Source organism: Centropristis striata, chromosome 18 (assembly GCF_030273125.1).
Source record: "Centropristis striata isolate RG_2023a ecotype Rhode Island chromosome 18, C.striata_1.0, whole genome shotgun sequence".
Classification (NCBI taxonomy): domain Eukaryota; kingdom Metazoa; phylum Chordata; class Actinopteri; order Perciformes; family Serranidae; genus Centropristis; species Centropristis striata.
In genome coordinates, this window is record NC_081534.1 from 18,616,981 (window position 1) to 18,630,079 (window position 13,099).

General features: G+C 34.9%; 2 protein-coding genes across 4 annotated transcripts in view; one reads left to right on the plus strand and one right to left on the minus strand.

Annotated features, from left to right (window-relative positions):
- Nucleotides 1-9,928, plus strand: part of capn3b (calpain 3b) — a 22,587-nt gene extending 12,659 nt beyond the window's left edge. Inside the window, exons 12-22 of the mRNA XM_059355802.1 lie at nucleotides 237-445; nucleotides 579-600; nucleotides 2,782-2,868; nucleotides 4,383-4,460; nucleotides 4,607-4,664; nucleotides 4,751-4,815; nucleotides 5,157-5,225; nucleotides 5,306-5,384; nucleotides 5,604-5,720; nucleotides 7,804-7,862; nucleotides 8,654-9,928. Coding sequence (XP_059211785.1) covers nucleotides 237-445; nucleotides 579-600; nucleotides 2,782-2,868; nucleotides 4,383-4,460; nucleotides 4,607-4,664; nucleotides 4,751-4,815; nucleotides 5,157-5,225; nucleotides 5,306-5,384; nucleotides 5,604-5,720; nucleotides 7,804-7,862; nucleotides 8,654-8,680 — 870 coding nt within the window. The 3' untranslated portion in view covers nucleotides 8,681-9,928. The remainder of the gene's footprint in view (nucleotides 1-236; nucleotides 446-578; nucleotides 601-2,781; nucleotides 2,869-4,382; nucleotides 4,461-4,606; nucleotides 4,665-4,750; nucleotides 4,816-5,156; nucleotides 5,226-5,305; nucleotides 5,385-5,603; nucleotides 5,721-7,803; nucleotides 7,863-8,653) is intronic.
- Nucleotides 9,523-13,099, minus strand: part of znf106b (zinc finger protein 106b) — a 20,730-nt gene continuing 17,153 nt past the window's right edge. For all 3 annotated transcript variants that reach the window (XM_059355799.1, XM_059355800.1, XM_059355798.1), the window contains exons 20-21: nucleotides 12,209-12,355; nucleotides 9,523-11,330 (exon numbers count right to left, since the gene is read on the minus strand). In XM_059355799.1, coding sequence (XP_059211782.1) covers nucleotides 11,274-11,330; nucleotides 12,209-12,355 — 204 coding nt within the window. In that variant the 3' untranslated portion in view covers nucleotides 9,523-11,273. The remainder of the gene's footprint in view (nucleotides 11,331-12,208; nucleotides 12,356-13,099) is intronic.

The window sequence follows — 13,099 nt, forward strand, 5'->3', positions numbered from 1 at the left end:
TGTAAGAAATCTTGGAGGATGAAGATCTAAAGAGTGATGCTTTGGATAAGAGTGAACCTGAGAATTACATAAAAAAAAAATCTCTGGAAAGTTTTCATGATCTGAATAAACCTTATAAATAAATAAAAAATATTCTCTAGGGTTATAATTTGGAATTTGCAAGTATTTCAATGAGTGCCCTATTAAGTGTTAAAAAGTTCTTTGTGTCCCACTAAATTACTTCTTTCCATCCGCAGATGTGTGGAAAGGATCAACACCTGCAGAAGGACTTCTTCTTGTACACAGCCTCCAAAGCTAAATGCAAGACCTACATTAATCTGCGGGAGGTGACGGAGCGTTTCCATCTGCCTGCAGGAGAGTACGTCATCATTCCCACCACCTTTGATGCCCATCAGGAGGGAGAGTTCATCCTCAGGGTCTTCTCTGAGAAGAAGAGCACGTCTGAGTAAGGACCACCGGGGCACGGGGCCAAACAGCTGATGTTATTTTGAGGATCGTTGACAGTAAAATTGAAACATATAGAGACGGTCATTATCGATGACTGGCAGGAGTCCTAATGTGTCTGTTTTTCCTTACAGGGAGGCCGAGAACACGATCCAGGTTTGTAACATGAAGAAGCAGAATCAAAATATACTTTCAAAATTCGGACATTTGATCTGATATTGCAGAGGAGTAGATTCACTTTTTATATCTAAAAAATTTGTTTCAGCATGATTTAAATCACCTTCAGTGCCTTGTTGATATATTAATAATTCTGGGCTTGAAAAAGGCTTGTCTACACAATGCTGTTTACTCTCTAAAACTGCTTTCTTGCAACACACTTTCTTTTTTTAATAACATTTTTAATTAAACAGAAATACTGAAATGTAGAATAAAAAGGACTGAGATTGGGTTATTCATTTATTCTTTTTTAATATATATATAATACACAAGCCCACTGCTCATCAGACACGTAATATTAAAATTGATCAGAAATAATGTTGAAAAAACAACAACAAATAAGCATTAATCAGTGTCCATTTCCTGTAAGTAAGAGTAATTTAATCCCTAGTATTTTTCAGCCTTTTAATCCATTATTATTATTATAAATAATAATAATAAAAACAAATACAAATACGAACAAACAAATAATAAAAAACAAAAAAACTTGAAATTGATCTCAACTTAAACCTTGATATTAAGCTTCCTCTCACAGAGACCTAATATATGAAGATATATTAATAAGACTTAAATTATACAGAACAGATGCTTACTTTCCCTCTGCAATATCAGTCTGAATTTGAGATTTTGTGCCACATACATATTTCATCTACTTTCTTCTTCAAATCTCTCGTCTTGTCCCAATTCACACTGCTCTCATTGTTTTTCCCTCAAGTGTAACTAACAGACTTAAGAAGTGTTTTCCTCCTTTTCATCTCATTTCATCCTTCTGTCCTTCCTTGTCTCATTGGCCATCAGCACGACAAGAAAAAGAAAGAAAAGGTAATGCATGCACGTTACAAATAGCATTATTATTAGACTGCTTTTAACTGCTTCTAATCTCTTTAAACTTCCCCACTGCTTCTCTCCATCATGTTAGCAGTTATAGTTTTAGTGTGGCAGATAAGCAAACCAATTGTGTATTTTATTACTAAAGCATGAAAGTTTCAGCATATAATCTACATACCCAAAGATTGTATTTTAGACCTGGAGGCAGTTTGTATTTGTGCCTCTTGTGACCTTGAGAGGACCTCAGTATTGCATTTTTTCATTTTTTGCCCCATCACCCTGCATTATAACCATGTATATTGCGAAAATTGTGAAAATTGCAACTTTGTTCTGATAAAAGTACTTTTGCTGTAACAAACTTTAATTTAAAACCTTAATTGAAACATATAATTTGCAGAAATTATGTGCAGCCTATGTGTAACAAGAGCATATGAATAAAAAAAAATTGATGTTTACCACTTTTATGCCTGCAAATGGTAAACAAAATCACAATTTAACAGCCTGAAATAATTGCTTTCTGCCTAGTGCCAGAGGTCAAATCTTAAATGCCTCCACGTCTGAAATTAAACTTCATGGTCTATAGAAACCATGGAGAGAGTTTCATGCTTTAGTCATACAATGCACAAAACCTTCCATATATGAGCTTATCTGCTGCACTATTTGGGCAGATAAGCAAACCAATCGTGCATTTTATGACTAAAGCATGAAAGTTTCAGCATATAATCTACATACCCAAAGGTTGTCTTTTAGACGTAGAGGCAGTTTGTATTTGACCTCTGGTGAACTTGAGAGGTTGTTGACCTCAGTATTGAATTTTTCCATTTTTTGCCTCTGCATTATAACCATGTTTATCTTTGCCAAAATTGCAACTTTGTTCTAATAATAAAGATACTTTTCCTGTAACAAAATTTAGTTTAAAGCCTCAATTTGAAAATATATTTTGCAGAAGTTTTGTGCAGTCTTTGTGTAATAAAAACATAAATAAAACTAATTGATGTTTACCACTTTTATACCTGCAAAAAGGTAAATAATAATGCAAAAATGCCTCGTACCAGAGGTCAAATCTGAAATGCCTCCACGTCTGAGAATACACTTCATGGTCTATAGAAACTATGGAGTAAGTTTCATGCTTTAGTCATACAATGCACAAAACCTTCCATATATGAGCTTATCTACTGCACTATTTGTGTCATCATTGCATATTTAGACCATAACCATTGGAAAAACTGTAAAATAATTCTCTTTTCTTCTCTGTTTCTGTCCCTCCTCTTACTAACCCCTGCTGTTACCCAGCCTATTGTATTTGTGTCAGACAGAGCACGAGCCAACAAAGAAATCGAGCATGACGGCATTCAGGGGGAAAGGAAGAAGAAGCCAAAGGTAATCTCCTTGTTTCTGGAGCCAAACATCGTCACACTGCAGCCACGCAGCAAATAGCTCCTAGTGACCTTTGACCTCCCGTAATTTCTGTAGACTGATAGCTCTGAAACGCAATCTGGAGCAGGTCAAATTACATCGTTGGGAATAAAACAATTGAGCTTAAAGCCAACTTCATCTCAAGTGACTCAGCTGCACCTGTTTTCCCGTAAGACCTCAGAGTGTCTGCAGACCAAGCTGCTATTGAGTTATTTATAGTCAGTGGTGGAAGATCCCTTACTTCAGTAAAAGTACTAATACCACACTGTGAAATTACTCCACTACAAGTAAAAGTCCTGCATTCAAAACTTACTGAAGTAAAAGTACAAAAGTATCAGCATCAAATATACTTAAAGTATCAAAAGTAAAAGTATGCAGAATGGCCCCACTCAGAATGTTATTTTTATACTAAATATATTATATGATTATTTGTATAGATGCATTTATGTAAGCAGAATTTTCATTTTGTAAAGGTGGAGCTCATTTTAACTACTTAATATACTGTTAAATACTGACCTGAAAAGTAACTAAAGCTTTCATCTAAATGTAGTGGAGTAAAAAAGTACAATATTTGCCTCTAAATAGTGGTGGAGTGTGTAAAGTGTAAAGTTACATAAAAATGGAAATACTCAAGAACACGTACCTCAAAATTGTAAAATACTTAGTTAAATTCCAACACTGTTTATAGTGCAGCAGAAACAAACTGAACAAATGATATATATAAAAAAAGCACATTTAAAATATTTTAACATCCTTTATCACTAAATAAAAGCAGCTGCACGCTCATTTTTGCATTTATGATGAATCTGCTATAAAAAAGTCTTGTGCTAAAATGATCACTATTAAACTAAATTGCTCTACTGTTGCTTTCAGAATAAGAAGTAAAAGTAAAAGTCCCCCTCCAGCAGGATGGCGGGGGCTGTTGACATGATTTATGATATAATATTCGAACCAGCAGCCAAAGAAAGGTTAAAGCCTCAGCTATAAATAAATATGTTTTATTGTACATCAATGTTTCTAAATTGAGGAGATGCATGCCAAAGTCATGCTGTGCCAGCCGGCCCAATCACAGAGTGGGTTGGCACAATGTCTAAATGCTTTAAATACAAGAAAAGGAAGCATCCCACAACACTCAGTTCAAACAAGAACCAGAAAACATTAATATTTGATGGAATATCTGCCATTTTTTAAACCGCATATTATTTGAATAGTAAGGAGGTCTATTTACTTTAACTATTGACCATCCACAATTATAGTAATTAGCTATCAACTGTTCTCTTCAACTCACAAAAACAAAGGTGGGAGCTCAATGTAATCATAATGCCAAGCTCAGAGACCCTTTACATCGATTGTCCACACATACAATGCTCCTCCTCTTCCTAAAATACATACAAATAAGGTTTTAACTTATAAAGCTGTGATAGACTTTTTATTTTTACTAGCAATAACTCTTTTTATGAATTTAATGTGTCTCTCAGCGTAAACTACTGGAACCTGAGGAGGAGACTGAAGAGGAAAAACAGTTCAGAGCCATTTACAGACAGATTGCTGGTGAGGTGAGTAAACACACACACACACACACACACACACACACACACACACACACACACACACACACACACAGGAGAGAGAGGGGAATACAAGACAGGTGTGGGTGTCTGAATTGAATAAATATGCAACAAATTGTTCCTCCCTCCATCAGGACATGCAGATCTGTGCCAACGAACTCAAGATGATCATGAGAAACGTACTCACCAAACGTGAGTTCACTGCAAACATTAAGATCATTTTCATACAGGTGATGTCGTGATCATTCAGACCGAGCTTTCCTTTCCTATTTCCTCAGATAATGACATAAAGACGGAAGGTTTCAGCCTTGAGACGTGTCGGAGTATGATCGCCTTGATGGATGTATCCTTTCAGATGACTGAAATTGCAGTTTGCATTACAAAGGGAAGTGGAAAGTTTATATATATATATATATATATATATATATATATATATATATATATATATATATATATATATATATATATATATATACATGACTTTTCTTTTGGCAACTTAAGTGAATTTTAGTAAATAGTAAATTAAGTTGAATATTTAATATATATATATATATATATATATATATATTAAATACAGTCAAAAATGTATTACTGGTAAAAAAAAAAGTACTACAAAAATGTTATCAAATGCACCTTTCAAATTTGCTTCACTGGCTGTTAGTTTTTCTAAACTGAGGCTCTCAGACTGATGGAACAGGAAAACTGAACCTGCAGGAGTTCAAACACTTGTGGAAGAAGATCAAGGAGTGGCAGGTACCAACGTTAAAACCACCCGAGAGCTTCTCCTCATGTTAAACAAACACCTGACTGTCCGTCTCCTCCTGTGTTTCCAGCTGGTCTTCAAACGATACGATAAAGATAAATCCGGCTCCATCAGCAGTTTTGAGATGAGGAACGCTGTTAATGATGCAGGTGAGCAGCGTGAAGGAAATACCTTCAAGAATCAACTTCTCACAGGATGTTTGTCTGTGCATCATGTTTATTTCCTTATTTAAACTAATAAATAAATAATAGTTGTACTTCTAGTAGTCAGTTCTTAATATAATATTATAATAAAACTGTAGAAGGGTTAAATTCAGTTCTGTTGTACCTTTTGTCAGAAATCATGTGTTTTGTCTTCTCCACTTGAAGGGTTTCAGCTCAACAAACAGCTGTATGACATCATAGCGATGCGCTATGCAGACGAACATCTGGACATCGACTTTGACAGTTACATCTGCTGTTTTGTGAGACTAGAGGGCATGTTCAGTGAGTACAATCACACCGGAGCTTGTGCATGTAAAAATAACTACTATAATAATGATACTAGAATTTTAGAATATTAGAATTTCCTCTGGGGAAATTCTGAAAGAGCCACGGGGGCTACTGCCGGTGTGTGTACACTACGATGAGGTTCTTCAGAGATTTCAAATAATTAATACTAGTAATGTTCTAATACTATATAATATACAAGGAGCACACCTACAACAAGCATTCCTTTACAAGTTTTTATTTATACAGCAACCTATGACCTTTAACCTCAAAATGCGTGTGTGAAACGTGTATCTGGAGGAGTGTGTGAGTGTGTGTGAGTGCGTGCGTGCGTGTATATGTATGTATATATATATATATATATATATATAGGGAGATATATAAGTAAAATAGTAAGATAAAATGATATTAAGACTAAAATATAACATTACTTTACAATATTAAGTCTAAAACACAGACATCTTTGAATATAGTTGTTAAACACTTGAAAATTGAAATTGTTTATTTGCTGAAAACAAAATATAAAAGCTGAAAGAAGACAACAACATTGTAGTTACTGCGTTCTGTTTATGAATTACTATTAGAACCTTTTACAGCAAAACCAGTGCAGTAACTACATTTTTAGGTTCAAATGTCAAATAAATTATCATGATTTTTGAGCATAAAAATTACATCATCAATACATGTAGGTCATAAGTGTCATATCACTTATCTACATATAACCCATTCGGCTGGCCAGTATAAAACGTTAAACTTTAAAGCTGTTTTTCTCAGTTTTACTCCTTGTTTAGTTACTGCAGTTAGACTTTGTAGGGCAGTGCAGTAGTCAATGAGGGAGGTGACAAGACTATGGAACAGCACGGAAGTGGTGTGGGGGTTGAGGGAAGGGCGGAGACGGTTGATGCTGTGGAGGTGGAAATAAGCAGACCGGTGATGTTATTGAGTGGAGAGATAGGGTGCTGTCAAGGATGACACCCAGACTCTTAACCCTTTATCAGGCAAAGAACTATGTTTGGTAATTTCAGGTAATATTTCAAGAAAAAAGTTGCAAATTTACTAAAGTGGCAAATCTACAAGAAAAAAAGTCGCAGATTTAAGAGATTTAAAGTGGCAAATCTTTGCGAAAAAAGTCGGTTTAAATCTCATAAATCTACGCATTTTTTTCTTGTAGATTTTCCACTTTAATCTCGTAAACTTTTTTCTCAAAATATTATTTTCGTATGTTTTTTTTTTTTTTTACACATTCTGGCAGTATGTAACATTCTCCAATATTCTCTAGGGTTTAAATTTGGAATTTGCAAGTATTTCAATGAGTGTCCTATTAAGGGTTAAAGTGGTGAATCTGGGAGAAAAAAAGTTGCTTTTTTCCCCACTTTTTTCTCGTAAATCTGCAACTTTTTTATTGTAGATTTGCCACTTTAATCTAGTAAATTTGCAACTTTTTTTCTTGAAATATTACCTCAAGTTACCAAATATAGTTCTTTGCCTGATAAAGGGTTAACCTGAGGGGAGGGGGAGACTGAAGAGATGTCCATTTGGAGGGAAAAACTGTCAACTTTGGAGAGAGTGGATTTGGTGCCAACAAGGAGGTTTTCAGTTTTGTCCTTATTGAGTTTTAGGAAGTTTGAAGTGAACCAGGTTTTGATATCGGAGAGGCAGGAGGTAAGGGAGGAGGATGGAAGACTGGTGTTGGGCTTACAGGAGATGTAGAGCTGGGTGTCATCTGCGAAGCAGTGAAAATTAATGTTGAATGAGCGGAAGATATTGCCAAGTGGGAGGAGGTAGATGATGAAGAGAAGGGGCCCCAGGACAGGCTATACTGGCTATTTTCATCTCAAATATAATTATGTGGACATAAAGTTCGTTTAAATACTGATGATTTTATAGACATAACAAGTGCCAGTAATACTGACACCCTAATTTGGAAATTGAATCAGTACTATAAAACATCTGACATTTTTATGATGCGCTAAAGGGCCAGATTTAATTTACAGTAGGACCAATTATTGCAGCATTGAGATACTGCATGGATTAAAGCAGTTTTCATCCAGCTCTTTAAATGATCTTTTGTCTCCTGCAGGAGCTTTTAATGCTTTTGACAAAGATGGAGATGGGGTAATCAAGCTCAATGTCCTGGAGGTAAGCCTGGTTGTGTGATTTTGCTTTACAAAAGCAGATTTTATTTTTTATGCAATCTTTTAGTCCAAGTCTATATTGTGTTTGTCACATTGCTTTAGTACATTTGCTCCATGGGAGTTAAGAGTAAAAAAAAAAAAAAATTAAAAGTATACAATAAGCTATAACCTCCTGTTATGTTATTTTTTTCAGGCACAGCAATAACATGTTTAATTATCCAAAAGTGTCAGAAACTAAAAAAAATCCCAATAAACATTGTTTATATCTCAATAATAACTTAACTACTAACCATTTCAATCAATATTTAGAGCAATGGTGTTCTTTATCTCTCACAGATTATGGTTCAATGAGGATAATTCACTCTTTATTCATAAAAAATGTATGTTAAAACGTTTTTTATGTACATTGGAAAGACCCTAAGACCTATATATAAAATACAATGATTTTACAGGACATTATTTAACATTTTTAATTATAATTATTCAAATTATAATAATTCTTTTTATGAAAAAATACTTTTAACATTTAAAAAAAAAAAGATTTTTAAACATTGAAATGGTTCAATTTGACCCACAGCATAAGAGGAGGACATTTCCTAAACTAGTTGCAGCCCTTAACGGTCTCAAAAAATGTAATCATTGACCCAAACAACTACAATGTTTCACTAAAGGTATCATTTATACTGTTGTATTGGATTGCATTACAACCTGTTTTGGTTTCTATTTAGTTTTGGTCACCTAGAGGATATTATTAATCTATTTATCATCATTGTTTTTATTTTGCTCTCTCTCCAGTGGCTTCAGCTTACCATGTACTCTTGAGTCACCTTCTTGTTGTAGCTGCAGACGGTCGGAGCTCTCGTTCATGACTCAACTCTCCTGGACAGTTACTTCATTTTCTTACACATTATTGAACAAAATGTATGTAATTTAATTTTGCACAAGTGCGATTACTGCTAAGTCTTGAAGTGGAAATGAGAGGTTTTGCTTATTTCTCCTCTTATATGTGAAATTTAGATTTTTCTCATTATGAAACTATGATGGTTCAGATTTTATTTTAGCTTATCTTAACCTGTTAGCGTTCCTATGTCCCGCCCATAATTAATAATATGATAATTATAAAAACCTGTGTAAAATAGTCATTTTTTGAGATATCTTCATCAAATTTGAACTGGGAGTAGGTAATGTTTTATACTTTGACCCTATTGTGTTTTCCAGCAAATGTTAAGTGTGTTTCAACTTCCATCACTCAATATCAGTAGCACTTACAGCTTTTCTGACTCCTTGGGAATAAACTCCAGTGTTACCTTTCAAATGTGACCAAAACCAGATTTATTCCAAACTATTCAAGAACAGCTTTCAATTTACATTTTCAATTGTTTTCGCCATTTTAAGGTTAATTTGCAGGAACGCTAAGGGGATAAAGTGACTGACATCCCATTCCTGAAACATCTAATTTTTTTTCTAGATTTTGCAGTGCTGATGAGTGATAAATGCTGAACTCTGTGTAATCTGATAATCATGTTACATTAGCGTTTGCCACGAAGTGGCGATGGAAAAAAAACCCACCCTTGAATATGAAGACTGAATTAATTAAGTTTGACAGATCTTTTGTGAATGTGCTGTATATTGTTTTTTAATATAGCAGAGGTGAACACTGTAAATGATATTTGTATTTTTATTGCTGTACACATACAGTAGGTATTCAACACAATCAAACACACACTGTACAGTATAACATACAAAAAATTAAGGCATGACTTTGACAACATTGTACGAAGTTACTCTGGGGACAGTTTGGTCGGAAAACTTCCACTACGACTTCTTCTAATGCCCAAAACGAATGTTCAAACATGTTGTACAAAGTGATACAGGGAACGAATACTAAGCCTCGAATAATTCTCTCCAGTAAATGTGAAGATGTAAAAGTTATAAATTAAATAGATGGTTTATATATGTAAGGATGAAAAACATATTTAAAAAAAAAAAAACTCCTCAGTGTACAGGAGGAATTCAAGTGTGACAGGAGACAACAGTCTGAGCCAGGAAGTTACTAAGGATACATTGATACACTGAATTCTGACTTGAAATCAGGGGGGGTAGAGGTTCAACTTTTATTCTTTATAAACAAAGCACAGGTTGCTAAATACCATATATGGATTGTAAATTGTTGAAGAGTTACTTTCCAAACTGCACCTTCTATAAATAAACCGTTAACCAGCAAGTTCAGCATGTTTGTTTCCACCATTGAGCCTTCATTTATGTCCCTTCAGCTCAGGTCCTTTATTCTTATATTTTGAGGGTTTTTTTTGTCTTAAAGAATTTAAAAAACCTCCTGACAATCCTCCTAACCCAGACAGATCCTTCGTAATGTGAACTAGAAGGATCCTTAATATCTGAGGTTTTGTGTAGTCCTGACATTTCAGACACTTGCATATCATTAAAGGGGATCTGCACCAGATCAGTCTGTTTACAGGTGTAGGGGGAGATGCTGCATATGTGGAACAAAAGTTCTGAGTTCAGCTGATAAATTGCGTCAAGTTATGTCACTTAAGTCGGCCTTTGGTCGGGTTTGACGGCTACATTTGAGGAGTTTGAAAGAATGGAGCTAACCAGTTTCATGTCCTAATCCAGCAGCTCCAGACCACAATAGCCTCTCTTAAATAAACACACCCAAATCTACAGGGTAGTGCAGCTTCCAACCTTTAACAAGAAAGCTGAATGCATGAAATAAACATCTGTGGTTCTGCTACAACAACCTTGATTCTTTTCGTCCCCCCACCATCCATCGGGAGTCTGACAATGTGACAGGAGTCCAGTACTAAATCGGTGGAATATTCCTTTGAAATAACTCTTTAGTGTTCAGACGGATACACAAACTTGGTGTTGGAATTTGATGTATAACTAAATAAATGTTGATTCTGATTCAGGCTGTGGCATCTCGCTTTGCTGTTCCTCAACAGATGATATTAAACATCTATAACCTCCTCTTCAGAGTCATAACAGATTTAAACAAGATCATTCTGGAGGCAGTTCACAGTTTAAGCTGCTTCGCAAAAGCAAGCATAGCTGTTAAACGTTCTGAATAATTAGCTTCCTGTTACAGTCTACAGAGGCTTACTGTATGTTGTATTTACGGTGTGTTCACGGTGAAAAACAAAAAGAACAAAAAGTAATTAATAATTCAACTCCTTGAATGAAGCTTAATTATTCATCACATTACACTGCAAATAACTGATTAGGAAGACAGCTAAAGATAATTATTTTAACAGCAGGACTGAGTGAATGTCTAAAATCTGTCATACAACAGCTTATAATAACGGAAAAGTAAAACTGGAAATCCTGAAAAGAACTTCAGCTGATGTGTTGTGATGGATCCGACCTTATCTACTGCATCACTTCACTGCTGCTGCCGTCAAGGCTGCACTTTGCTGTCGTTCTCCGCGTGGCTCTGCATGTGATCCGGCAGCTTCTGCAGGAGAAGCACAAGCAAGACTGAGGAACTGTTCTGCTGTTTTCTGCACAGAGCTGCACATAGCATTAAAATATTACGCTTCAACAAAACATGAAAAGTGCACTATGCATGGTGTGAAGGCAAGGCAGGTTTATTTGTATAGTACCTTTCAACAACAAGGCAATTCAAAGTGCTTTACACAAAACATTACAAGCATTTAAAAAAAGACATATAAAATGCCATTCAAATATAAAAAACTAAGACTAAAATCAAGCAGATAAAATATTTAGGAAAAAATATAGAAGTACATTCAAACATAACATTTTAGAATTGAAAGCTAGCAGATATATATATATATATATATATATATATATATATATATATATTTTTAATTCTCTACTCATATCGCTAAATGAGAAGAGTCCTTTATTTTATTCTCTACTCATATTGCTAAACGAGAGGAGTCAGAAGATCAGAAATGCAAAAAATATAAAAGTATAAAATAAAATAAAATTGAACGCGAGCTGATAAAAAGTTACACTGCAGTAAAGGCAGTGGCAAACAGAAAAGTCTTTAGTCTTGATTTAACAGAGTTGAGAGTTGCAGCAGATCTGCAGTTTTCTGGGAGTTTGTTCCAGATTTGTTGAGCATAAAAACTGAAAGCTGCCTCTCCATGTTTAGTTCTGACTCTGGAAACACTGAACAGACCTGTGCCTGATGATCTGAGAGTTCTGGGTGGTTCTTAGCTAAGCAGAAGATCAGAAATGTATTTCGGCCCTAGACCATTCAGTGCTTTGTAGACCAACAATAGCATTTTGAAATCAATTATCTGACAGACAGGAAGCCAGGAAGGAAGGAATTGCATTGCCTAGCTCATACACTGATTGGTTCCTTACCTCTCTAACAGACTGCTGTGTGCCAAAAAATGAGCTGCAGCCTCTCCAGCGACATTTGACGGCCTGCAGGTTGGGGTTGCTATGATCTCTGACGAGGTGCTGTACGAGATGCTCCGACATGCCGAACATCAGAGTGCAATTCTGCCACTGGACAGAAGGCAAAGGTCACACAAAGATGCACGTTAAGATACAAAAATATGAATATAGAACAAATCTTATAAACAAACACTTTTAAGAAGAATGCTGGATATTATTCTTGTAAGTGGATCCAAGCAAAGGCACTAATTAAACTGATAAAAATCATAAACAAAATATATTTTATTGATGCAAACATGTTTGACAGTTGAAAATTTCAAAACAATAACTTCAAACTAAAGTGTTTAAACAGCAGAAAACTGTGGGACTACTTTTTTCCTCATGCAGGAAACTGATCTGGAATAACAGAGGGAATCAATTAAGAATGATAAAGCAGAATTGATAATAGCATTGCTATGAATAAAATCTTATATATAAAAAAAGTCAACTCAATGAACTTCAATACATCTAGCACTCCCTGCCAAAACCCATCCGTGGCTGTACTGATCTGCCCACCTTCAAAAAACTCAACAAAAATTCACTTATTCAGAATGGCTTGTAATGCATGACTGGTTTTAGTTATTTTATATTACATCTCTGTTTCCCGTCCGTGCTTTTAAACTGTTTTTATGCTGTTGTTTTTTTAAATTGTGCTTACTAATTTTTAAAGTGTCTTTAAGCTTACTGAAAAGCGCTCTATAATTAAATTGTATTGTTATTGTTATTGTCATTATTAATGACAATAATTCCCATCCCTGTTAATCAGTGGTGGAAGAAGTATTCAGATCTCTTACTCAAGTAAAAGTACTAAAACCA